General features: G+C 39.0%; 1 protein-coding gene across 1 annotated transcript; it reads right to left on the bottom strand.

The window, feature by feature from the left end:
• Positions 1–324: 324 nt before the first annotated feature.
• Positions 325–27,399, bottom strand: znf507 (zinc finger protein 507). The gene is made up of 7 exons (XM_030127037.1): positions 27,290–27,399; positions 23,323–25,677; positions 21,873–21,990; positions 20,692–20,800; positions 10,596–10,700; positions 7,618–7,752; positions 325–5,614 (listed from the first exon to the last, which is right to left on the bottom strand). The coding sequence occupies exons 2-7, from the start codon at positions 25,672–25,674 to the stop codon at positions 5,167–5,169; spliced, it is 3,267 nt and encodes a 1,088-aa protein (XP_029982897.1). The 5' UTR covers positions 25,675–25,677; positions 27,290–27,399; the 3' UTR covers positions 325–5,166.

The raw sequence follows: 27,399 nt of genomic DNA, 5'->3' as shown, positions 1-27,399 counted from the left end.
GGATATGAGCAGAGACAAAAATCAGTTTCTTATTATTCAGTCTTTATTACCAAAAATACAATGACAAAGTAGTGACATAAAACTGCCTATGATGTTCTGAAAATAAATAAACATAAAGTGAGTGTCGCGAGTCTGTGTTTAACCTCCGTTACAAAACTGAATGAGCAAACATACACTGATCAGGACAGAGGTGTTTAATCCTCTCCACCTCCTTTGGTTTAAATAGTTTTACTGTGTTTAGTTTAAAAACCGTCAGTTCCCTCAAACAGAGTAAATAAGAACAGATCCAAAACCTAAAACCAGATCTTTTTGTCTCTATTACTTTTTTTTTTAGTTTTACTTTTTTGTTTCACAAGATAATTGAAAATAGATTTTATCTTAAAAAAAAAGTCAGTTTTTACGCTTCTACAGTATTCATCTACATTATGTACAAGTTTGAAGTAGCCTACAGTATCAAGTATATAAGAATTCGTTTCCGATTTCTTTAATTTAATGGGCTTTTGTTACATACTTGGTTTGTTTATATAGTTTTTTCATAAAAAGTTGTAGTAATTCTTTGTTTTACGTGTTTTTCCGAGCAATTTCCTGGAAACTTTTGTCATATTTTCTTAAAAACTTGCTGGCATTTAGCTGTAAATTACAAAGATTTTTACAAAAATAGCTAATGCATTTTTGTCTTAAAGGAAATTTAGGACAAAACAAAAACATAAAAAGCAATATAACAAGATAAAACAATACTAAACAGATGCTAATATCAGATAGTTGTTCGTACCAAGATGAGTTTTTTAGATGCAAACACACACCTGGGAGATACCTTGACAGCATTTACCAGCTGAAAATCAGTTAATTTTCAAGAAATAATCAAGAAAATTCCCAGGAAACCACTTGGAAAACACAGGACCCGTAAAGTCGTGAGGGTTACTAAAATTGCCTGTTTTAGAAAACATGCTGAGGTGCTTATGGGAGACCCAGAATTGTCACAATCATGTAGTTTGATACATTATTAAACTCACTTCTCACACCAATTGACCAATAAAAATGAAATTCCATCCCATAAATATGAAGAGTTCTGACAGAAGCTTTGGCAGAGAAGTCAAAAATCTCAATTTAAGATGCGTACGACATGACACCTTCAACTAAAAGGCACAAACAAGGACTACAACTAACTGATGCTTTTGCCTAATAATAATAATAATAATAATAATAATGATAATAATAATAATAATTTGGCACCTAATTCAGTTTATGAAGTCTCGGTATAAGTTAAAACTGATCTGGGAAAAGTAAAAGTTCATCAACAGGGAAGATGAGTACTTTCTCCACGTGGGAAACACAGACTTTGATGTTTCCTTTTCCTAAATCCTACTTTCACACTTAGTATCTGCTGACACACTTTCGTAATCGGTGACACAATGGGATAATAAACCAGCTTTCAAAATCCCACTTGACCTACATACAGTTAGCACCAGGGGAAATGACCAAAACTGTATAAACCTGCTGTTAACACGGCTCATCTGACTGCAGGTACTTCATTTTGTATTATTTTTTACTGCTTTTTTTTGTGTCTGTGATTAAGATAAAACTGCACTGTAATCAAACTACAAATATTCTTGCACATGTAATACTTGTCCGATCGGTATCATACTGTCTACTAAAAATATAAAGATTTCCGTCTCTTTTTTTGTCAGATTAAAAAAAAGTTGATTTTTACCTTTACATGTTTCGGCTACAACCTGTAACCTTCCTCAGAATTGTCACTTGATGCTACTGTGACGTGTCTTGTCAGCTGTTTTATCCAGGAATGCCAGACAATAGGGGATGACTATGCCCCCTGATACCACCGCTGGATTAGGGAGGCCACTGAGACCATGAACACAACATGATATCATGAATTGTGCCACTTTTAATTGATGTGTTATCTGTACGCATTATAAACTTTCCGCGTCTATGTTCACACCGTTGTAAAATACCATGCCATTAGGGTTAGCGGTTACAGACATGTAAATCGGAGATCCTGGCGTACATTGATACGCAATCAAATGGCGCTGAACATGCGAAATGATGAAAATGCGTACGTATAGCACGCCAAATGCCATAAAAACTGGCGTGACATACAATGCAATTTCGTGAGATCAGTCAGATGAACAGGAATGGAGGATCTTACACCTTATCCCACACCTGGGATGCTGTGCTCAGTAGGATGCCAGACAGCAGGGGGCATAATCGTCCCGTTGTCTGGCATTCCCGGATAAAACAGCTGACAAGACACATCACAGTAACATCTTTGGAGGAAAATTACAGGTTGTAGCCCAAACATGTAAAGGAAAAAAAAAAATCAACTTTTTTTAAAATCTGTCTGACAAAAACAAACAAACAAAAAAAACAACGAAATCTTTACATGTAATACGTATTTCACTTGAAATATATTCATCAGATGCTGGTGTTACACTGTTACAAGTATAACTTGAAGCTGCATTGATAATATTGGTACAGTTGTAATTTTTTCTTGAAAATACACACAAGCTGGAAATGTTACTTGATCTTGACTTTTATGGTATTTATATTATGTCTTGTCCATATGTGTTATATTTTTTAAAAGCATCAACCCTGTTCCTTCACTCAATCATACAACGAAAATAAAGGCTTCTGATTCTGACATCTTAATGTGAAGGAAAAGTCAAAGGAAAGCCAAATCAGTGACTGATTAGACTACATGTACTTGTACTACATGTACTTCTGCAAATTCTTAATAAAAGTGAAAAGTCGTCGCCAAAAAACTCCATAATTGACACCCTAAAAACCACATCTGCATGAGAACATAATTAGAATCTAGAACTGACTGCTGTAGTCCTCACAACTCATTTAAAGTCATGTCAAGTTAATCACACTGGAAGGATACCCCTCAGTCCGTCCGTCCTTTTTTTTTTTTTTTAAATATATCATTTGGACCTGTCAGAGTCTCCCTTAATTTGTCCAAGCAGAGCTGTAAATTAAAAGCCAGACAATAATTATGTGCTGTGATAATGAGAAGTTGATGCCAGGTAACAGGTCTTTGAGAGAGATTTAATTTTGTTGTATCCACTACGCTCCCGCACACGTGCAGACACAATTTCAAGCTGTTATGTAAGGCAGGGGAGCATGAATAATGGATATTCCATTTTATCTTAATTTCCTCATCCTCTGTCTGTGCGGATATACGAAAGGGATGGCATACTGATGAAATGAGGGGACTGTGTTCTGCATGAGATATTGGCTGAAGTGAAACCTTGTTATTGAGTGTTAAGAGAATGATCGTAATCTTGAATCTTTTTTAATTTGTTCATTTTTACTTTTTTTTGTTTTTTTTTTAGTTCGACTGGATGGTTTCTGGGCAGGACTTTAGCAGAAAGAGGAATGTTCTCAGTAAGGCTCTCCGGTAAATCAACGTTTATCTTGTTTTTTTTTTTTTTTTCTGAATGGCACACTTGTTTGACAGCTCAAACTTTAAAGTGCGAAACATATTTTGGTTGCTGCATATGCATCTAAAAGACAGATAGTTCGGTTTGTGTCTGTAGTCCATGCCCTTACATTCTTCCAGGTGATTTTTTGCACGCAGTCAATATCGTTTACAGCTCATGTTTTTCGCTCCCCTCGGAGAAACACTTTTGCTGCCGTCTTCTATGAAAAAGGCAATCCATCACGGTAAACATGAAGCCAAAATTGATCCAAGTTTGAGTTTTATCGCTATTACATAGTGCTGAGTGGTGTTTTCAGATCAGAACTACAGTAATTATGTTGCACTCTTGCTTCCTGTCAGTTACATGGAATCACACGGGAGGTTCCTGGGAAGACTACACCGAGAAACCTCAAAAAATGTGTCACAAACTGCGTACAAACTTCATCTTCACATCTTATTTCAGGCATGTCTTTTTTTAAGCTGGGTCATTTCAGGCTGGATTTGACACTAGAAAGGTTTTAAAAATCACTGACAAAAAACAGTAAAGATTAATATAAAAATCGTGCTATATACAACATAAATTGTGTGGGTTATAAAAACGCATTTTATCTCTTAATGACTTGCTAATAAAGTTTTAAAGTGAGCCTAGCACCACAGTCACAAGCGAAAACAGGCGCTTCTGATTCCTGCTTTCCGATATCTAGGCACCATTCGATTAAAATGTCAGCCCTAGAACTGATTTCCTATGTTAACTTCCCTTTTTTATCATTCCATTCGTCAACTTCACCCTGAATTACACCGGTTACATGCACACAGACAAGTTTCTACTTTCCTCTGGTCACCTTTCACTCCATTCTCTGACAAAAAAACAAAACAAAACATTTTCTTTCCTCCCCTAAAGGCGCTAATTCATCAATGACCCAAACAATTAAAAAAAAATATTACAATTACCCGAACAAACAAAAGAAATATAGCAAATAATCAACAATTGCCTTATTTTACTTGGCATAACGGAACCTAACATGCATACAAATAAACGGATAAATATTCAGTCATTTTCAAGCTGTGATGCGTGCCTTTAGGCATTGGTGAGTTTGCTCATGTACCTCCTCAACCTTAGCTTGGCTCGAGCCTCCACCGGGTCTGATTAAATACATTAAATATTACAGTAGCAATAAAGAGCTGCCTTATGGTCGTTCTATGAATTATGCTGGAAAAGATGTGAATCTCTTATGGTGTCAAATGAGGGCTTGTGTGGTTTCTGTGAGGTATAAACTTGTCCCTGTACAAAGTGAAAACTTGGGCCAGAGCTCGGAATTGTCCCTTGAAGTCGGCGTCGCATCCCTACAGACTTATTTGTGTCACTTTTTTAATGTCAAACTGTTTGACACAGACATTAACGGATAATAGTAATGTCCTCAGATTCCAAATGCCATCAGCTGAATTTGACTTTTTTTTTTTTTTTTTGACATTCCTTTACAAGGAAATGACTCATTTCTCATACCTGTCCGAAGGGAGTCTGTGGTATTTTACAGCCCAATGACACCACTATAGGCCGGACCGGAAAAACATTCGATAAGTTGACGAGAAACCTAACCAGACGTGAAAAATGGTAACACTGTGGTATCCACCATAACCACCTCAAGGTAAAGAATCGTATTGAAACACTTTTGTGGGCAGAAGAAGGGTCAGTCGGTATAAAGAGGATGGGGGGCAGAAGGGGGCGGGTCTCACTCTGCTGTTTGGAGACCTGGATGTGGTTCTGGCTGCTGCTGCTGCTCCTTGTTCAGGATGATGCTGATGATGTCTCCCTCGTGCTCCTTCATGTGCTCCATCAGTCGCTCTTTGCTTGTGGATTCGAAGCCGCAGATGCAGCAGCAGAAGAGGAGCACGCAGTACTCCATGCCGGGACCTGCGATGGGGGCTGCTTGGCCTGTGCGAGGCTGCTGGAGCTGGGCCGCTTCCTTCCCCCGTGGACTCGGGGATTCACCGGACCCCTGTGGTATGTCTGCGGTGGGCGTGGAACCTGCCGAGACGTCCACGGCTAGTCCGGCTGCAGCGGTTGATGAAGGGGTTGGCAGTGGCTCCGTCGGGCCCTTGGCTTTGTCCTTCGAGTGCTGAGTTGTGGAGGGTCGCTCTGACACCGACTCCAGCACGACTGACAACTTCGGAGGAGCGCTGAGGGAAATGAAGTAGTGAAGAGAGAGAGAGAGTGAGTAAAACACTGGATGGGAAATGTGTCCCTACTGTCTGACTTGTAGAATTCTGACGTTACATAGAGTAGTGGAAAAAAGCTTTTGGCCATGCTTAAAATTTTACACAATCTCAAATATTATAATGAAATATTTGCAGAAAAATCTTTTTTGAGTTTCAAAAGGTGTCTGCATCAGACAAATGCAAATTATTATTTTTTGTTTATTGTTGACAAGGAAAAACAACTAAAGTCTTGACAATTTCAACATGTCCTGACCTGGATGTGTTTCATTATTTTGATGAAACACCAAGTTTTGAACTCAATGGAACAGAGCATGTGCAGAAAAGAGCATGTGGGTTTGGAGAATGGAACAGTACTTGGCTTAAGAGTGATTCTTACTGCGGTATATCACAAATGCATGGAATGTCCAAAAAACCATTTTCCACCACAATACATAAAGTGTTAATTTTCAAACAAAAAAAGACACACAATTCATTTCATCTAATCAAATGTTAAGCCTCATCTACAAACCTGCAGTTTCCACACACAATGAAAATTCAGGCAGTTCACTGAATTTTTTTTTTAAAGAAGGGATTATATGTAGTACTGACATTCCAAACTCTCAGCAGTAGGGGAAAATCTGGTACGAGAACACATTTAGGACCACCAAAACCACCAAAGAATCAACATTATGTGTTCACAGACTGTATCACTCACTGAATAAAGTATAAAACTTGTTGTTTATGCACATCTGTATTATGGTGTCATCAGGTTTTCTTTTTCAAACTACAAATCATTGCCTATTATTTTGACAGTCTTACAATCTTCACATGGTATGTGTGCTGATAGTTTACATTATAGCTCTGTTAGCTTAGCTCTGTTTTTAGACAGAAAACAGCCACAGTAAAACCATAAATCACCTCTGTTTTCTGTATGGTTTGTGTTGTCAGTAGCTGCACTAAAGATCAGTCTGGAATCATCCAAACAAAGTCAGAACTGTCACAGTTTAGTCTGAACCACAGATCAATAAACGGAAACTTAGCAGAGGTAATAACATAACATAATAACTTTACCTTTGTAAGCCTTGTAATCATACTCACCTGTGTAGAAGAAATACTCCAGTTTCATCATCAAATTCCATTCTTTTTATTTGTGTCCAGTGGTGAAAATAAGCTTTTCTAGCTTTTATCGCTTTGTTACTTTCTTTGAATCTAAAAGTTGTTTCTTAGTGGTTCTCAACCCATCAGGCCTTGTGGCATTAGTTCTCCACATCACTGGAGACCAGTAGAGTAACTCACTACTCCCTCTAGTGGCCACACAAATACATTAGGGCATGGGAATAAATACAGGGGTTGGACAAAATAATGGAAACACCTTCACCTCAAGATGATAATGCCCCAATCCATACAGCTAGAATTGTTAAAGAATGGCATGAGGAACATTCTAATGAAGTTGAGCATCTCGTATGGCCGGCACAGTCCCCAGACCTCAACATTATTGAGCATTTATGGTCAGTTTTAGAGATTCAAGTAAGACGTCGATTTCCACCGCCATCGTCTCTAAAAGAGTTGGAGGGTATTCTAACTGAAGAATGGCTTAAAATTCCTTTGGAAACAATTCACAAGTTGTATGAATCAATACCTCGGAGAATTGAGGCTGTAATTGCTGCAAAAGGCGGACCTACACCATATTAAATTATATTTTGTTGATGTTTTAAGGTGTTTCCATTATTTTGTCCAACCCCTGTAGATTCAGAACATATCTCTAAAAATCCAATAAATTGGGTGCCAACTGGGCCCAACTTCAGAACACTTTATTCTAAAAACTGCTACTTTTAGGTCATTTTTTTTAAACACTTGAAATACCACATATTCACTCTTTAAAACACTGAAAGTATGTGCACTCAGGGAATTATTAGAAAACCCTGTGTGCGACAAAGAAATGAAAGCTGGAAGAAATCAATTACAGAAGCGGCTTGTGTGTTTACCGGCTGCTTTGGGAGATGGCCTCATTAATAGCTTTGTTAACTTGCTCGTAGTTGTAGTTCTGGTCCCCGGCGTGTTTCCACATGTGGGATTTGAGTGACGGGGGATGACTGCACACATAGCCGCACAGAGAGCACCTGGGAATGAGGAAAGAAGAAATGGAGAAAAAAACAAAAACAAAAAAAACCTTAAGAAGAGTAAAGGAGGCAGGATGAGCTATACAGTAAGAGCGGATCAAGTCTACGTTGATTTAATATGCGTACTGGAGTTCGACTAATCCTTTTCCTACTTTCTATCATGAGGAATCATCCTGACTTAAGGCGCATCGAAGGAGACTGAGCTTGAGAGACGCACACAAGAAGTGGAGAGGGAGGAAGTAGGATTAACAGCAGACTGGTGAAGTCATTTGTCAGAGTTAAAAATAATTATGGCTCACCTATTTATGATATGAAACACAACCTCTTAAGGATTGCAAATATCAAACGCAAAACTGAGCGACTCCTTTGGATGACAGAGGATTCAACGGGATGGACACGAGAAAGGTCCAACCCTAAAAATGTAATGTTTCTGCAGTGTTCTCTGAATGAATCTATCTCGAGTTTTGAGTAAAATACTTATTTCTATACTTGCGATTTAATCTTTACACTGAGAAAATCCACAATTCTGACATGGGACACTGCCCTACCTGATGGTATTTTTATCTGCCGTCTACTTCATGATGCCACCAGGAAAATATAATACTTTGAGGCAAGAGGTGATTTTAATACAAATATAAAACCAGACTCATTCTTGTAAACAACAGACAACAGGGCTGTGCCATATGACTGTTGGTCTACCTTTAGTTTTAACTATGGTACCTACTTACTGGGGCATTGTTTCAATAAACTGATAAACTGGCACATTCATTTCTATCTATAGCTGCATTCATTTTTGGCCAATAATTTGTATCAGGACTATCCATATCCCATAAATTCCTTGCCATCACATCCCAAAGATTTGGACTGGATCTGGACTCTGTGGTGGCCAATCCATGTATGGTAAATGAACTGCATTATATAGCGGATTTTATACATTTTATAGCGCTTTACAAAGCAAGGCGCTGCCAGAAGCAATTTCAGGTTCAGTGTCTTGCCCATGGACACTTTGACATGTGGACAGTTGGAGCCAGGATTCAAACCGCCAACCCTTTGGTCATTGGACAACCTGTTCTGTCAACTGAGCCACAGCCGCCCCAGTATGTAAATGATGTCACATGCTCCCTGAAAAACTCATTCATTATTAGAGCCTGATGAATCCTGACATTGTCATCTTGGAATACGTCTGTGTCAGGAAAGAGGTAACATGCAGGTTAACAACCACAAATTATTAATTTAGAGGAAAACAGCCTAGAAACTTAAATGTAAAACTTATATGGATGTTAAAACAGTTGAAAACATCTGAAGGCATTTTTGTAGAAAATACAACAGGTTATGTGAGTTAACAGAAGGAAGAGCAATCAAGGTAGTGCATATGAAAAAAAAAAAAAAAAAAAAGAAAAATTTGGACAGCTATTGTAACTTTGACAACAGTGGTGTTAAAATATGAATTTCTACAACTGTAGAGTCAGATCACAGAGTAATTATTTTCAGCTTTGTGCATCAAGAACCCAGAACTGAAGAGATGAAAGAGAAATAATTGTAACATGGAAAAAAATGAGTCATAAACAAGATCAGAGCTCAGCAGTAAACAGCTTCAGCTAACAGTGTTTACTACTTAATAGGTGTTAATGCATTTGTGTCACATACTGTGCTCTTCTACTGCTAGAAGAAGTGTTCAAACTTACGCCAAAACAAAGTAAAGTGCAATTCCATACTGCGTTACTGTGCAGTTTGGGAGACAGTTCTGCAATGATCCGAAATGGACCAAACCTTCAACTGAGGAAACATGTTTATATGTTTGGAACCAAAGCTCAGGTTCAGCCACACATGTTCAGCAGAACTGGTTTAAGCTGATGCTGGTACAACTTCATCTTGGCTGATGGGACAGATTTCATAACATAACATCCATATGACCTGAGAGATGACGCCTCTATGTGATGAAAGGATGATAGTGTGGTCCTCTGTGTTTTTCACTTATTTATTTTTATTTAATTTATTTACTTTTAACTATTTTGATTTTATTGTTTTATTTAGAGCATTGTTGTAGTTTTATGTACTTATTTGTTGTTTTTAGTGCATTTCTTTTAATTGTTTTATTGTTTTTATGATGTGCAGCACTTTGGGAACATTCTTATTGTTTAAATGTGCTATATAAATAAAGTGAATTGGATGAAATAAAAAAAAACAACTTTATGTTATTAAGAAAAATGTGAAAAGGATTAATCTTTCCTATGAATTTCTGTGTCCATTTTTTGTAACTGAAGAAGATATTTGCAAATATTATTTCATTATGAGTTTTCTTTTAACTTTATTCATAAAACCAGAAAAAATTAACCTGCAATTTACATTTTAAGGCACATTTGCATATTGGGACTTCTGACTAATAAAATACGACGGCCATCTTCTGAAATATATTCATGTCAAAATAGGAAAACAGAACAGTCAATCAGGTAAGAGATGCAGTTTATCCAAGGTGCACTCCATTTTAAACACTGCCCATAAAAACAGGATGCAAGGTCTCAAGAACCCTGATGATGCCATTTGGTTTATTTCAGCTCAGGTTTGACGACTATATACGATATGAGAGGAGAGCCGTGTAATTACCAGACAACTCCGGCTCAAATCAGCAATCAGCGCCTCACTGGCAATTTACATTTTTAGAACAGTGTTCATTCCCACTGACTTGCAAACTGAAGCCATTTTCTACGTCTCCAGGGTGCAGTTGTGCTGTCATATATGTCTCCAGACTCAGATAACGCCCCCCCACCACCACCCTTCCCCCCAGCCCAGCAGTCATTGTTGTCATCCTTTTCTATTCCAGATGCATATTTGATGTTTCTCACCTGTACTGTTCTAGCAGCTGCACGGCCTGGTGCTCCTGGGGGTGCCTCCTCATATGGCTCTTTAAACTGTTCATGTTGGTGGTGGCGAAGTCACAGCTGCAACACCTGGCAGATTGAAACAAAAAAAAAAAAAAAAAAAAAAAAGACAGGTGTGAGATAAGAAAACTACAAGCTAGTGCAGGGTTCATCTCCACTTGTAGCCAGAAGACAGATAAAAGTTTCACAGTTGAGAAGAAAGAAAATTGCTCAAAGAAAAACAAAATATTGTGCAACATTTTCCTTGTTGCAGTTTTGATAGTGTAGTTGGGAGATGAAACTAGATTTTTGGTAGCTCTGAGGCAAATTCTACACGAGGACGGAGGCTATGCTCCACTTGAGGCTCTTCACGCTGTGTTACAACAGACCGAAATGACAAAACGCCAACTAATGCAGAAGCCACAGTTTCAAAAACAACATTTCTCTGAGGAATTCTGTGCAGACAACTGCCATCTGAACACAGTCGGTGATTAAATAAGGCAGCTTAACAATCACCTGCTGTTTTATGTGTGATGCATTTCAGCTTGAAATCTTAGAAAGCCTAATTTGATTATTTTAGAAAAGCAGTAACTAGTTTACTCTCATCTGTAGAAGAGATTTTTAATCTCATCAAGGCTTTTTCTCATGGGAGTTGTATTTAACTTTTCATTCAAGCAAGACAAAGAAGCAACAGAAAACGCTAATTAAAAATAAAGAAGTGACATTAAAATACACTTTTATCTGGTGTTTCATTGTAGACACTCTGAACACAATATTTCACATTTTGTCTTGTCATTTGTTTTTGGTCTGGTCGTTATTGGAAATGAGAATCCACTGTCAACTAACTTACCTGGTTAAATAAAGGTTAAGGCCCAATCCCTATTCACCCCTTAGCCCTCCCCCTTACCCCTACCCCTCGGCTCTTGCACTTAGCACTACACCTTGAAATGAAGTTGCAAGGGGTAGGGGTTGAAACATTCTCCTATGAAATGGGACAACCCTTCGCAACCTTTTATGTCATCAGCGGTCATCAATGCAATTAACAGATGTGACAACTTTGTTTCTGAAAGTATTCTCAATGCCATCAGGAGCTGTAACTGTCTCTGTTCCATGGGCTTTGGTCATCTTTTTACAGCTATCAACTATAAACTGCAGAAATGTGATTCCATAACACATTGAAACAGCATTAAACGGTTGATCAAATGATTACGTTGTTTACGAAGAAAATACATACATTTGTGTGTTTCTTTCATCACACTGCTGCACTTTTTGGTTGTGTTTACCTCCATCTTGCCAAAGATTTGAACAGAATTATGGGAAATTTCTCCTACCCCTCTGTCTGTAGTGTGGTCCTGAAATATCTTTGTTTCGAGGGCTATACATCCCTCCGCCTTAGCGCTTCCTCTCCGTCAAACTGAGAATCGGGACAACACTACCCTTTCACGTGTATGCGCAAAACGGAGGGGTAGGGGTAAGGGGTAAGGGGGAGGGGCCAAGGGGTGAATTGGGATTCAGCCTAAATTTCATTTCTGAAAACACATCCATGTCTTTCATTCACTTTGCAACTGAAGGTGGAAAGGTAAAGCTTTTTTCCATTTTGTAATTTTAACATTCAGGGACTGAAGACACCATATGAAGCGTTTCATCAAAATTCTTTGTGTATAACATATGATCTTTATTGTCATATTTTGTGTTTAGAGATGCTCCACACATTCTCTACCATGGACCCTCTTCTTCCTCAGCCAGGCCTCTGTAATGCCTGGGCAATATGGTTTGGAGTCATCGTGTTGAAATATACACAGGCGCCCAAAGAAAAGCTGTCGTCTTCGAGGCAACATGTGTTGCTCTGAAATGTCAATGCACATTTCAGAGCAACACAAGAGCAAATGACCTTTGGTAGGGACAGTGACACAACACCAGACCATGACAGATCCTGGCTGGTGACAGTCTGGAGCACATGGCATCCATTTCTTCTTATTCTTTAAAAAAAAAACAAACAAACAAAAAAGACCTGGATTCTGATTGGTCTGCATGCAGTCCACTGAGTGACGGTCCATTCCAGATGCCAGTGACATCAGCAAGGATGACAACGCTTTACAGTTAGCACAAGGCTTCCTTCTGGCCCAGTAAAGTCTGAACTGGCATTTGTAGCTGTTACTCTATATTGAAGAGCTTAAAGGTTTGCCACAGTAATGCTGAGCCTAGGGCTGCACGATTAATCGATTTTAAATCGAAATCGGATTTTTTAATTAGGACGATTTTTAAAAAAGGGAAATCGTAAAATCGATTTCATCTTTCTTCTGCCTCCGGGCCGCGCGCCTCCGCGCGCTCGCGGGCTACCGTAGGCTCTTCCTGTGACAGCGGTCTGTCACAGAAGTCTGTGTAATGACCACGGACGTTAAATCTGTTAATGAACCCGCAGTACTTATAGCAATATAAGCCGTGGCTTCACGCAGGGATCCCGCAATTGAAATATAGCGAGATGGGGATCACTCATCTTCCGTTGTCCCGGATCCGTACCGTACTGTCTTCTTCCGAACCGGGTCTGGGTCTCGGGGTCATCAGCCTCAGCAGAGGAGCCCACACAGCCCTGTGCCCACACACATCCACCAGCTCCACACATAGAATCCCTCCAGTGTGTCCTGGGTCGGTCTGTTCCATGCACGGATCCCTCAGTTTAAATAGAACCGCATGTGGATCACTCATATTACGTGGTCCACGCACGCACGACTGATGCCTGTCACTGACTGACACTGGTATCACTGCTGTGGGCCCAGGTACCCCAAAAAGGGGAAAAAAAAAAAAAAACAAAAACTTTTTTTTTAAATAATTAATTTAGTCCTCTTACTTGCCTAATTTTTCATTCACAAATGTAAGTTCTTTAACACAAAACCAAATATTATTTATATTTTGTAAGATGTTGAACTTTATTTAAAGCTGTTGGATAAATGTGGAAACAAAAAGGCTATAAAAAACATAAGTATTTGCTCTGATTTGGACATTTTATTATAGTGTATTCCCCCTGACAAACTTATGTTATTTTCTTGTTGTATACATTGTTTGTGTACTCTACTTCATTTTAAAGATTTAATGAAGAGAAAAAACAAAACAAAACTGTGGGTTCATCACGTGATCCCATCACAGCTTTGAGGTCGGAGCAGTGGCTTGCATTGTGGACTGCTCACGAAAACGACATGCTGACTTCTGTTGTCTTTTCTAGTTATACCCAAAAATCGAAATAGAAATCGAAAATCGAGTTTTTAGAGGAAAAAATCGGGATTTTTTTTTTTCCAAAATCGTGCAGCCCTAGCTGAGCCCATGTAGGTTCATCAGCTTTAGGTGAATAATGGTTCTCGCCTGAGAGATCAGGGATCACTGTATTCAGCTTAAAACAGAATCCTTGCCCTTTACACACTAAAATACTTGCAGATTCCTTGAATCATTTAATTCTGTTCTGCACTACCGAGGCTGAAATATCAATGTCATTCCCTCTCTTACTTTGAAGAAAGTGTTTTTAGATTTCAGAATTTTTCCCTCACAAAAATTAGTTCCTCAGCCCACTTTCGCTCCTAAAGGACTCAGACTTTTCAGATGCTGGTTTTATACCAAGTTATGTTCAAGATCAACTATGTAAATCACCCACTTCAAAATCACATTATTTCATTTTGACTTTTTATTGTTAGTCCTACATTACCTCTTGTCCATAATTTTATTAATGTGTTGCAGCCTGATGTGAGGAATGAATGTATATTTACAAATGCAAAGAAATCGACCAGACAAAAACATACTGTCAAAGTAGATTTAAATATCACTCCTTTCGATTTTTATTTTTTGTAACATCTCAACTTCTACTCTTTTGGGATTGTGAATAAACTTTTGATCTCTAGAATAAAAAAGTTACCTAAGGTACTGAAGGCTCAGGTTCAAACACTTTTAGCATTGACAAATACTTTAATTTGTATAATTTTTGCACAATAATTAAATGAGTTTAATATTTTGTTTTGTTTGTTTCACTCACTTTCTACAGTTTTGAGAAACTACTCTTACTTTTGAAATTTACTGATGCAGAAAAAGAAATACTAACAGATTCAGAAACTTTCTAAAGCTGCTGTACATGATTCTCACAGCTGCTGGTATGCAGTGACACATAGTGGTTTTGTGAATTCAGGATGATGTAATCATGCCTGAAGACGTTATACACAAAGAAAGGGTGTATAACTCATAAAATTTAAAACCCAGCAGCGAGACGAATGTTGGAAATTTTGGTGCTTTTTTGCAGAATAACCCAGTGAATGCAGTGCGGTGTGTATGTACTGGAACACTGACTCTCAAGCAGTATTTATATCCAGACTAGGAGCAGTTAAGTGTACCCTGGCCCTTATCTTTCTGCCTTGCAAATAAAGCTTCAAGTCAGCACCTTTTTTAATAGCAAATAATCAGGAGTAGACAACTGAAACAGCGTGAAGTATGTCACGGTCATTAACACAAACCTCATTTCTGATATACAGTACAAAAATCCATTCAGGTGTGCGTCTGTGCAACAATTTGTACTCCTAAAACTGATGTTCCCGCATTGGAGAGCAGGTGAAAGCGAACAAATACAAGCTCAGTGTGTATACAGGCAGCATTTGTACATACACACATCTATCTTACACACTAGATGACTGATGTAACCAGCAGTTAGATCCTCCCTGACCTTTTCTAAAGCAGGAAGTAGGACCGCAAAGAGGAAGAAGGTATTCTAATTAGTGTGAATCTTCATTGGCCTCATGATTCAATTTGATGAGGACTCTCCTGTTAATGAATCAAACACACAATTCTCAATGCATTTCAATCAATGCTCTGGTCTGGAATCAAAACAGCTGCATTTTTTAATACCAACATCTGTGTGACCTGCCTTGGGGTGCAAAAACTAAAAACACTTAACATAAATCCACATACAGGTGTGAATATTCAATGTGTTTGTGAGTTCATAAAGTCTAATTCTGATGGGTATGCATTAACCTTAGAGCACAGGCAAATGCAAAAAAATAAACTGATGTTCCTGCCTCACTGCAGTGATATGTGTTAAGACAAAGTACCTATCAGGAGTATGGGAGTGCGTCTCTGCCCTGTGTATTGATGAGTTTATACTGCCACCTAATGGATCTCTATAAAACAGCAGGTATGCTTTATGTTAGATGAAGTTTATTTAAAGGCAAGAGTATGAGAAAAAACAGTTTAAAGGACTGATATTTTGCTTTTTTAAATGGAATTATGCATTTTAAAACATTTCCCTGTGGTCTACATAAACTGTAAATGTTACGCTTGGGTCTGAATTCTTCATTAATTTAACTCCACAGGTCCATCTCCAACCCTATTTCTGAGTAATGACACCAGAAAGGTTGTTTTGAGCGCTGGCCCTTTAAATGCAAATGAGCCACTTCATGCCCCCCCCCAGTTGTTGGCTGTGCTGCTCTGTCCTGTTCAATCAAAAACTGAACATTTTTCCTAATTGGCTCGAAGTTTGGACTTACTTTCAGTATGGACTACAACCGCTGCTGCCGATAAACAATTATGGTGTACTTGGAGAAATGTTCGTCGGAAGTCTTGACCTTATATGTGCAAATGTTGTGACGTAACTAGTTATAGACGTAACAAATTAAGCAAGAATTAAAACAGGTTGTAGAAATCCACTCGATTTTTGTCGAAATAAATATAAAGATAGCTTTGCAGCACCTGGAGGGTTCAAATTCAAACTTTTTGAACTGTTAGGGTCCCCAAATACACAAATAAATGTACCAAAGAATAATAAATGTGGGTTTAACAACATTTAGTAAAACAGGAACTAAAACTGTAAAATATCCTCTAAAATAGTAAGATACCAATAATCACTGTACACTTATGTCAACTGAAAAAAAGAACAATTAAAGCATAAGTATAAAATAAAAAGACATCATACAGTAGATACTTATTGTATAAATTGGCCCTTACAACTAAAGAGACTTGATGTTGAATAACCATTTTTCAAAGTCTGTAAAGCTGATTTATAGTTTGCAACAAATGTAACTGAAAACATTAAATTAAATCAAACTAACCTAAACATGAATTAGTACAGAGATTGTGAACAGTCTCTTTTATATATTGTCATTGCAGCAACATAAACGCCATATTTTAATAAGCACATAACTTTACAGCTTACAGAGGAGTTTGGCTCTGACTTCTTTTAATCCAAAATTCAAAGTCACCTTTCTGGACACGCTCTGAGTTCTTTGCAGAATCTCTGATTAATTTAGGGCCTCGTATCTTATACCATTACCCTTCCTGTGGGTCAATATATCTATTAAGTATAGTAATTAAAGTTCATGTCTGATCCCGGCTTGTTTGTTGTGCTGCAGCACTCAGATGTGTGTGTAGTGTGCAGGACTTTTGCCTCCTGTGCTCTTTCATCCCTCTGCTGTGGCTACCTGTGACTTCGGAACATTAATAATGAGCATTTAATTTAAATTGATTGTATTTTTGTTTGTTAGTTTTTTAAATTTAATTCTAAATTTGAAGATTATGGTGATATTGGGTATTATAGGTATTATCTCCTGCTGCACAACAAAGTCTGGTCGCTGTCCAGAGGGGAGGTGCTGAAACACTCTCTGGAAGAGGTGAAAAGAGGTCGTCCAGAACACGTCAAATACGTCTATATATGCCAATATGAGTTGAAGATAAGTTCAATATAAGTTATACACAGGTTCAAAGCACATTATTCATAGGTTAGAAATCAGTTTAGGATGCACTGGACAGTATCTCAACATATTTCAACTTACAAGTAACGTGTGTGAATGTGTCACTACCGCATAACTTACCTGCTACTTATGAACCGAGCAGGAGACATATGGCGACCTCGCTGCACTACGGCCTATACCAGCGTGCTCTTAACTTAAACAAAACTTAACCATAAGTTATTGGGCATACGCCAGCGTATTTGCCTAATTTGTCATATGTCAGCATGCACTCGCTAAATGGCTGAGGTGTGACACGGCCTTTAGACTTAACCCCTCTAATGATATACAAGAGGAGAAAAACATGGAATAGAAGTGTAGAAAGACAAACTAGACATCTGTGCCTCTGTTTCATGGGAAGTAGGGTTGCAATTAAAGATTATGATGATCAATGTGTCGATTATATTCTTGTTTAATCAATGGACTGTTTGGTGAATAAAATGACAATGGCAATCCTCAAATGCTGTTTGATCCCCAACCCAAAGAAATTGAGTTTACGATCATAAAAAGAAACCAGAAAGTTTACATACATTAAATTATTTTAAAACCCCCCCCCCCCCCCAACTTTTTCTTAAAAAAAAAATTAATAAAATTGCTTAACCAGATTATTTATTATCAGAATAACTGTCTTCTTGATTACTTGCTGACTACTGCTCTGACAGGAAATAAAGTCTGTTTGTGTCAGTAAAATGGTCTGTGCAGACATTTGAATTTGTCAATTTAAACAGTAGTTGTGTTTCTATAAATGTGTCTAGTGAAGTAGAGGTGAACTTCCAAAATGGAAAAAAAAGGAAAAAAAAAACAAAAAAAAGAGAAATTTTTTTGTCAGCCTCATCTGGTTTGGAGTAGGGCTGGGTAAAAAAATTGATTTGATTGAGTTTGGATCAATTTTATTTTAATTTTGCGTTATCGAGTAATGTGTGGATGAGGGTGACTTTTCAGAGCGGGACAGCGAGTACCTGACCCAGGTAGTCAAATAATCAGGTTACAGCTCAAAATAGCACTCTGATATCACTAAATGAATCTGAATCAATCAGTTATTACTATATCGAATCGATATCGGATCTGATCGAATCGCGATCAATTGATTCAGAACCTTATGAATCGAAATTGAATTGATTAAGGAAATTGGCCATGATAGCCATCCCTAGTTTGGAGTGAATAAATTAGGATGTGTTAAGTCATTGGTAGGTGGTGGTATGACTCAAATATACAGCAGAAGTTTCTTAGATAGTTTTTTTAGAATTTCTGGGCAAAAAATTCTATGAAGTCGTCTGTAGAAAATCTACTCTTCTCTATGATGCAGGTTTCTGGTGAGTTCTAGGTGTATCCAGACAGGTAGAGAGGGTGAATATGTGACTGTCAGATGTAACTACTGATCACTGGTTAGATTCTGATAGACTCAACATGGACATGACTCCACTGGTCACGGAAGCTTGAACACTAGCTTTCTTCTTCAATAACATCATGAAAAAGTGTCAGATCTTCCATCTTCATATTTTGATTTTTGCTTTGGATAGAGAGGACAGAAAGGATGGTGTGGATTATCAAAATCTGGCATTTCTTTGTCCATGAATTTGGCTTTAATTCCTCAGCTTAATGTACTTTAAGTCTTACTTTTAATAAAGAAAGCAGAACAACTGTTTTTGTGAAATTAATCATATTATTTTTTTATTTTCCTGATCTGACACTTCAAAATGCACATGAAAACAGTGATGGTCCAAGTCATTTACAAGACCACTCAGCTATCAGCCAAGTTCACAGCAGTGTGGACGGCTGGTGTAAATCTCCCTCTATATAAAAATATGTATAAACGGTCTGACAAAACAAACACACAATTAATAAAAACTGCATTCTGTATTCATACCATGCACATCAGCTAGTGGACAAACAAATGGAGTTCACTGTTAATGATGTTTTAATCAGATCCACTGATCCAAATAATTTCATCCAACAGACCTGGATCCCTTCTCTCATCAGTCAGTCTACTTCTGTATTGAATGTCAGTGATGCGATTTCACATCACTTTGATCAGTTGTACTGCTCAATCAGTAACAAGTCTTACATAAGAAGGTGTGACAGTGCAGAAAAACACTTTATTAATTTGCGTTCCCTTGCCCTTGGGGCAGAAATAAATGCTTTGGGATGGGATGCCCTTCTGTTTCTGGGTCAAGTGAGGATCGACTAGAGGGCAAATAAGGGAATTTTACTCCATGTTCAACGGAACTCTGAACTGAATTCAGGTTTACTTTCTAAATCATCTGCATGTAAATACATAGCTGGGTGCTTCTATGAAACTGGTCACTAAAAACAGGATGGGGGGGCTAAAAATTCAAACTAGATGTAGACTAATATTATGAAGCAAGTTTGGAAGCACTTTCAGTCTATTTTAAAAATAAACATTTACTGAGATAAAAGAGAAATTATTTTTGAGATAAAACAAATTTTTTTACTTTTTAATATTTTTTTAAAATACAAAAATCTGCATGTAACACGGTAAAAAAGACACGAAAATTATGAGCTATGTTTTCAAATATCTTTTTATTCTCTCACAGGTACATTTTGGGAATGGAACTAATTATACAAGGCAGAGTGTTTCACAAAAATGGCCGCTGTTGCAAAATCATTCATGATTTATTTGTGTTTAAACCAGCAGGTTCCGCATGTAATGCACATGGACACGATGGGTTACATACGAAACCTGGAATGACACTGCCGATTCATGAATTAGATTAGAAAAACCACTAGGATCATCAAATTTAACACAGTATCTTTATTTATAGTGGTACATAAGACCATTTCAAGCCATGTTTTTGAGATAAAATGCATTGACACCTAGGTAGCTTTTCCTGTCCCAATTTTGGTCCTATTTTTGGCCCCAATATTTTATTAAAAATTCATTAATTTTGGGATTGCTCAGAGCAAGAGTATCATTTTTTTTTTTGTATTTATCTGAGGTCATCATTAGGTACATCCTGGGGGGAAATATGTCTAAATTTCTCTTTTATTATTGGGACTAAAAAAGTTGGCAAAGTGCCAGATACCAAAATGAACCCAGTTTCATAGAGGCACGCATATGTAAATGAGAGGACCCATTAAACCACATTATTTCAGCAACCATACACACTGTTTTCACACAATGCCTGAATAATATTTGGAGAAAAAGCGCAGCATAAATGAGTTACTGCATTTACATACTCTTAACTTAATTATTTACAAGCTTTAATTGTAATAGAAATCAAACAATGCATTATATGTAATCAGAGAATGAAGCTGAAGACATGTTATTTGAGTCAGTTAAGTGAAAGTGAAGGATTAAACCAACTCACCGATAAGGCTTGTCAGAGTTGTGAATCCGCCTGTGGTTCCGCACCCCAACATATGTAGAGCTGGTGTAGTCACACACGTCACACTTGTACATCTTCTGCAGGCTGCACTCTGAGATAAATGAAAACAAGCATACTCACTGGAAAGTTCATGTTCAAAATCATTGGTTAATGCTGGTAACAGTGGGCCACCTACTGGTCTTAGTCGACATGGTCAGGTAATAATTAGCCCAAACAGGCTACATGGACAAAATATGACAGATATGACCGTGATGGGAGACAGAAATATGTCATGTCTTCAAATATAGCGAAAGAAGCCATGCTAAACATACATCTAATAACAAAACCCAAGCATATCAAGACAAAATAAAATAACCTTCTATGATGATATATTTGTGTCAAACATTTGAATAAACAGCATCTCAGTTTATTTTAAAGCTGAAGCACATACTGAAAGTCAGATTTAAAGAGATTATCTTAAATGTCAAGCTTTTAATTTAGTTAATTTTGGACATTTTCTGAAAAAGACTGGTGCTCATAAAAACATCTCTCAACAGTTTCATGATATGTTTTGGTTTATCACTATGAAACGGGCCTTAAGTACATATGATGCCGATTCAGGGCATTTTCAAAACTGAAACTATGAACCACCAGTTTTATTCTATTGTATACATTTGGAGCGATGAGTTTTGCTTTCATGCTGTCATATGATAGTGGACAATTACGTCCTGCTGTCATAATGTACGTTTATAGACGGCCATGCACCTGACATTTGCAGATTTTTAATTTGACGCGTTTTTAACTTTTCCCAGCCTCTATTCATTTTTTTGTTTCGCTTTTCACAATGACAGCTTCACAGAAATTTCAGTAACTGATCCAAAACCCCTAACTACACAAAAAAAAGGTTACAAACTGTATATGAACCAAGGCCACCTCCTCTTTCATTCAAACCAGACAACCAGTCTTGGAGATTTTCATATCTGAAAACCTGGTTCGACCCAAACTTGAAAGTCTGGAAGTCTGCACCAAATGCAGTTTATGTGGAAGTGTTCTAAGATTGCAAACATTAGTAAGAATATACTTCATCACAATTCAGAAGGGGGCCTTGGGACAAGTTTGTTTCCCAACAAAGGGTCTCTTGGCCCCCAGAGTCCCAGAACCCCCGCTGTGGAAAATTGTCTTACCTTCATCCGTTACCCGCTCAGCCTCCTCCACTGTGGAAACACTTTCAGAGACAGGCGTGAGGGATGCCACATCGCTGCCAATGCTATGATGTTCCCTTTCATGGTTCCTCAGCTGACTCTACATAAGGAAGAAAAAAAAAACAAAAAATAAAGATGCATACGGTGTAAGAAGCTGATTTTCAAACCAGCAGTTTATATGCACCAAAGCTGTAAATAAGATTCATTTTCCAATGTATTTTTATAGACAGCACTTGCAGAGAGAGAGACAGGGACTACTCATTTTAGAAAGCTAAGACAGATATCACCAGCCCTTGAGTTATAAAGTATGTATATATATATATGTCAATATGGAGGCTGTATTTAATAGATTGTGGAGGACAAGATCCAAATCTAACTTGTTAGAGAACAGTGGAGTATTGAATAACAAGCAGAGAGCTTCAGTGACGCAACTTCAACAGGCACTTGAATATTGACTGAACAATTAACGAGGCCAAATTAAATGCCATTTTGTGATAATGGGCATCAACCAATTATTTCAGAACATCAGCCGGCAATTTTCACATGATGCTCATAAACAAAACCAAAATGAATGCGGTTCCATCTGCAGCATAGACTGTGGCAGGCAGAAACATCAGTGTGACTGCTGTGGAGGGATGCTCCATGTTTTTATTAAAATGGACACTGCAGAGAAAGCATAGAATAGATCTACTCATGTACACAGAGACCGTATAGACAACGTGTTCACTTTCACATAAGTTTGGTCATTTAAATGATTTAATATCTCTCGCATGCTACCATTTTTAGAGCAGACTGAGCATACAAACTCTCCTATCTGAACCCTCAAATCTGTTGGATAACATGAGGAATGAAGAAATTAACTTTTCACGGATCATCTGTTTGCTGTATGAAGTGCTGGCTGTAGATCACACCCACCTGTTTATTTTAGATTGAATCTGATTGGGGAGGCAACAAGGATAACTTCATCTTATCTTGTGATCTCATGTGACACAGCACAATGTTTTAGTTATGTTTGTTGGGAAAATGAAATTCTGTGAGTTATACATTTTTCTAATAAAGCTTCTTTATCATATTTATCCTTTAAAAATCTGAAATGGCAGCCCTGCTGATAGAACTGTGACTCTGCTCCTCAGCACAGCCAGAGATACTGCACAGATCAACAGCCCAGTGTAAACAGTGAGGCCACATCTCTATACAGTCTGTAGCATTTATTAGTGACAGTGAGCCTGCAGAAAAACAGAGTGCTGCCTGTCTTATATTTACTTCAGGACACATAAACAATGTCCATATGCAGTATACAGCTGAGCAGCAAGGCCTGCACTCCACTATGATCAGATTCACAACACCAGCTAATACTGTGGACGCCATTCTGCAACACTTTGAATACAAGAAACAATAATAGTAATGTTAACCTGGACTGTACACTGCTTACCTTATAGTGGAAGGTGTCAGGGCACTGCTTGCATTGGTACATCCTGGTCTTGCAGTGGTGGATCATATGACTCTCTAGGTCCTTGCTGTCTGAGGCGATGTGCTCACAGATGGGACACTGGTACGGCTGCCTCTGCCGGTGCACCCGTAGGTGTTGTTTAATGTAGCCCTTGTTGCCACTGCTGTATCGACACAGGCGGCACCGGTATGGCCTTTCACTGCCGGGGATGTAGTCCACCAGGCTGCCGTCAGGAGAGCCAACCAACCCGTCCACACGTGGAATGCTACACACATAGCCCCCGGCTCCAGTTCCTGTGACCATGCCAGCCACTGCTCCGTTCTGGAACTGTGCATTATCCTGAAGCTCTTTCAAGATATCCTCATCTGATGTATTCTGGTCTGAGCGTTCTCTGAGTCTTTCGATGACGGTGAGCAGAGAAAGGCTGATGCCTGCTTTAGTGCCCGGTCCCTCCTCATCTCCGTCCCCCAGGCCTAGTGAGCCTAAACTTTCCTCTTTGCGCTCACTCTGAAGCTCCAGATCCAACAGAGCTGTTGTTGTCTCCAGATCCTTCTGTCCAGCTGCAGACCCTTCCATCAGTTTCTGGCCTGCGTTTGGGTTCTGTGTCCTCAGACTTACCTTAGTGCTTGAGGTGGGGAGTTCTGGCATTCTCATTGGCATAGCTACGAGGGCCTCAGCAGCCAATGAGTGCAGGCGCAAAGACTCTGAGTGTGTCCTCTTGCGACCAGCAGGGGGGATATTTTCATCCCTTGACGAGTCATTAGTTGTAGTGACGGAGGTTTTACCTTCTGTTAACAACTGGCTGTCTGTAGCACTAGCAGCACTGCCAGTGACCACATCATCCTTCACCTTGCTGAGACGATTCCTCTCTTCTTCTTCTGTATCAAGTAAACACTTGCCCCTGTCCACATCTGGACTAAGAAGCAGAGGGTTATTGGTCATGACTGAATCCTCAGCTGAAGGCAGACGTTCTACAATCACATTTATATGGCCAGCACAGTTAGGACTGCTGTTGATGATCTTCTGAGCTGACGACAATAAGCTGTCTGTGACTGAGGAGCTCTCATGGTGACTGTCACTCTCTGCTTCAATCTCTGCTTCCGTTGTCACTTGCACCTCCACCACAGGCTCCTCAGATGCCAGGTCTTTGATGGGATAAACATGTTCTTCCTCTTCCTCTTTTATTTTGTGACATAGATTGTGACTGGACACTGAATGAGTCAAAACATCCTGTTTATTCTCCACCTCTAAGGGCACACACAGCTGAAGCTTGAAGGCAGTTTGGCTCGTCTGCATGCTTTTATCCTGAAAAACAGGAGGAAGAACAACTATTTCCTCTGTTGCTCCAACGGGGTTGGCAGAGTTTCCTGTTGGCAGAGAGGCATGGGCCTCCCTCTTTGTGTGAGTCCCATCTTCATCTTCAAAGATTGGATAAGAGCAGTCAACCAGGCCGGCATGTTTCCAGGCATGGGTCTTTAGCATTCGCTGCTGGCTGCACACATAACTGCAGATCAGGCACCGGTACAGTCCATACTCCTCATAACTGTACCACTTCTTCTTCTGAGGCAGTTCTGTGGAGCCATCCACTGCATGTTTGACTGCCTCTGTTTCTTTCCCCTCATCGTGGGTGTCAGATGGAATAGAATTGCTCTTCAGGTTCCCTCTGTTGTCAAAGTGGAGCCTGACGTGTGCTTCCAGCTGCTCCTGGTCTGTGGAGGTGAAGCGACACTCAGAGCACATTAGAATGAGGTCACTGTGTTGTTCATTGTGTTGTTTCAGGTGTTCTTTCAGCTGGGTCAGCGTTAGGGACAGATAGGGGCATAGGCAACACTGATAGCATGTGACTGTCCGCCTGTGTTCACTGCCACTAGGGTTATCCTCTGCCTCTGTTACTGTGGTGGTGGTGATGTTGTTGTTGTTACCATCACCTGTTGAAGATGGAGACAGGTCTCTGACAAGACTGTTGGTATCTAACCTCCTCCCCTTTGTGCTTTCCTCCTCACCGTTCTGTCTTATTTTCTTGTAGGGTGAACCTCCTCTGCTCTCTCTCAGCCCCTCTTCACCTCCTCTTCTCGCAGACGAAGCCTGTTGCAGCACTCTCTTCTGTCCCGCTAGCATGCAGCGGCGCTGTGGCCGCTTCTCCACAATTTTGCTGAGCTTCTGGATGACCTGGATGAGAGAATCAGCTGCTTGTTTCTGCTGAAAACTGTGGGTGGTGTCCTCCTCAGGAGCCTGTTGTGCCTGGGATTGAGAGTGGGTTCCCAGCACTGATGGAGTGGAGGAGGATGTGGAGGCGTGTGTGATGAGTACAGCTACATCACTGCTCTCCTCCATGACCTGGAAGATAACAGAACACATAGAAATAACTGAGCAATGTGGTCACTGCTACATGTTTATACATTTTTAATGTTTACACTGGTTAAGATTTCACTTGAACAGCATTTAAACCATCATTTGACGAAAGTTCTCCGTTTTAAATACTAATTTGTGCCCAACTTTCTGATTAAAAAAAAAAAAGTCTTGTTAGAAATTGTTAAAATATTTTCATTAATATCATTGAAAAATAAATACTGCTTATCTCTTACATATCATTAGTAAATACTTTTGAGTTGTCACACTCTGCTGGTCTATCCATCTATTCATTAAGAGATTAAATGTGAGCACATATGGATGTAAAAACATTCTTGTAGTAAAACTCAAAAACACAAGAAAACCCAAGAGCCACCTATATAAACTACGGCTTAACATGTTTTTGTCAGAGACACTTCAAACTAACGGTGTAACCCCACTTAAAAATATAATAATAATAATTACCTTTTTTAAACCCTACATTGTCCTAAATACGATGCTGTCAGTCATATTGCTAAATAGAGGACTGTTCTGTAAAAAATCTGTTTGTGTGGAGTTTACCATGGACACTCAGCCTGTCTAAAGACAGCAAAATGATACTACATTTGCTTAGGAAAGTGGAATCTGGACTCTTACTGACACTAAGGGTCACAATATTTACCTATGGATATAAGTAAAGGGTTTTGCTGTAAAGGAAATGAAACAGCCTACACTGCCAGCCTTAACTTTTACACAATAAGCCAAAGCTTATCGTGGCTTAGCTTGCAAACATATGGACCATGTGCATGTGTTTACAAGCTAATCTTGAGGGAAATAGTCACTAATGTGTGGTTAAATCCCTTTCATCTGTATATCCCACTTTCCTCTTACTGACCACAATTTATCTTCCTCTTTTTCCCACTTCTGCTTTTGTGTGATATCATAAACTCAAGGATACACATTTGGAAAAGGGCCCTTCTGTATTATTCAACTTTGTGAGAATTTATTTCATACTGACCTAATGTTATTTATGACGGATCCACAATAACTGAAAAACTAAGACAACACAACAGGCCTCATTAGTTTACAGTGCCCTTACTCAAACAATACTGGGTTGAATTTAATGACACCTGTCTGTCACTTACATTGCTGCATATAGTGTCTACTACTGACTCTGTAACTGTCGTCAGTGCAGCCTCTGCTGACACGATCATGTGCTTTACAGTCTCAGATGAGCACCTGTTATGTCAGGATCTAAAAATATTTCATCCACTTTCACTCCTCTGCAGAATGAAGTTGAGCGCTGCCTCCTAACACAGGCTCCGGCATCGACAGGCACTTAGCCAAAAATGCTAACAGCTGACACGACGGGGCTGCTTTGACACGTAAAAGATATTCCCATCAAGGAAAAACAAACTTTGTAAAAGCCAGCAGGACACGTTGTGTTAGCTCCACAATTAGCCCCAACGCCTGCTGACTGCTACTCGGACACACACACAGACACACGAGTGTGACACTGCTAGCAGCTACACACATGAGTATACAAGGACATGTTAAATACCGCGGCGGTTAATGAATAACGAAGAAGTGAGTGGTTGTATTTAAATAAAAGTATACTCACTGACACGAAAAAGCGAGACGCTCTTTGTCCTCAACACATAAAACTGATTTGTTTTATACGTTAGCCATAAAAAGTGGCCCCTCTCTCTCCCACATTGCAAAATGGCGAGG

This window comes from Sphaeramia orbicularis, chromosome 3 (assembly GCF_902148855.1).
Source record: "Sphaeramia orbicularis chromosome 3, fSphaOr1.1, whole genome shotgun sequence".
Taxonomy (NCBI): Eukaryota; Metazoa; Chordata; class Actinopteri; order Kurtiformes; family Apogonidae; genus Sphaeramia; species Sphaeramia orbicularis.
Note: the sequence above shows the minus strand (reverse complement) of the source record. Positions and strands in the feature narration are given on the sequence as shown.

Coding starts and splice junctions, on each gene's coding strand:
- znf507 (XM_030127037.1), bottom strand. CDS start 25,674: ATGGAGGAGAGCAGTGATGTAGCTGTACTCATCACACACGCCTCCACA. Junction 10,701..20,691: donor AACTCTGACAAGCCTTATCG/GTGAGTTGGTTT, acceptor TCAATCTGCCAG/GTGTTGCAGCTGTGACTTCG. Junction 7,753..10,595: donor CAGCTGCTAGAACAGTACAG/GTGAGAAACATC, acceptor CCTCATTCCCAG/GTGCTCTCTGTGCGGCTATG.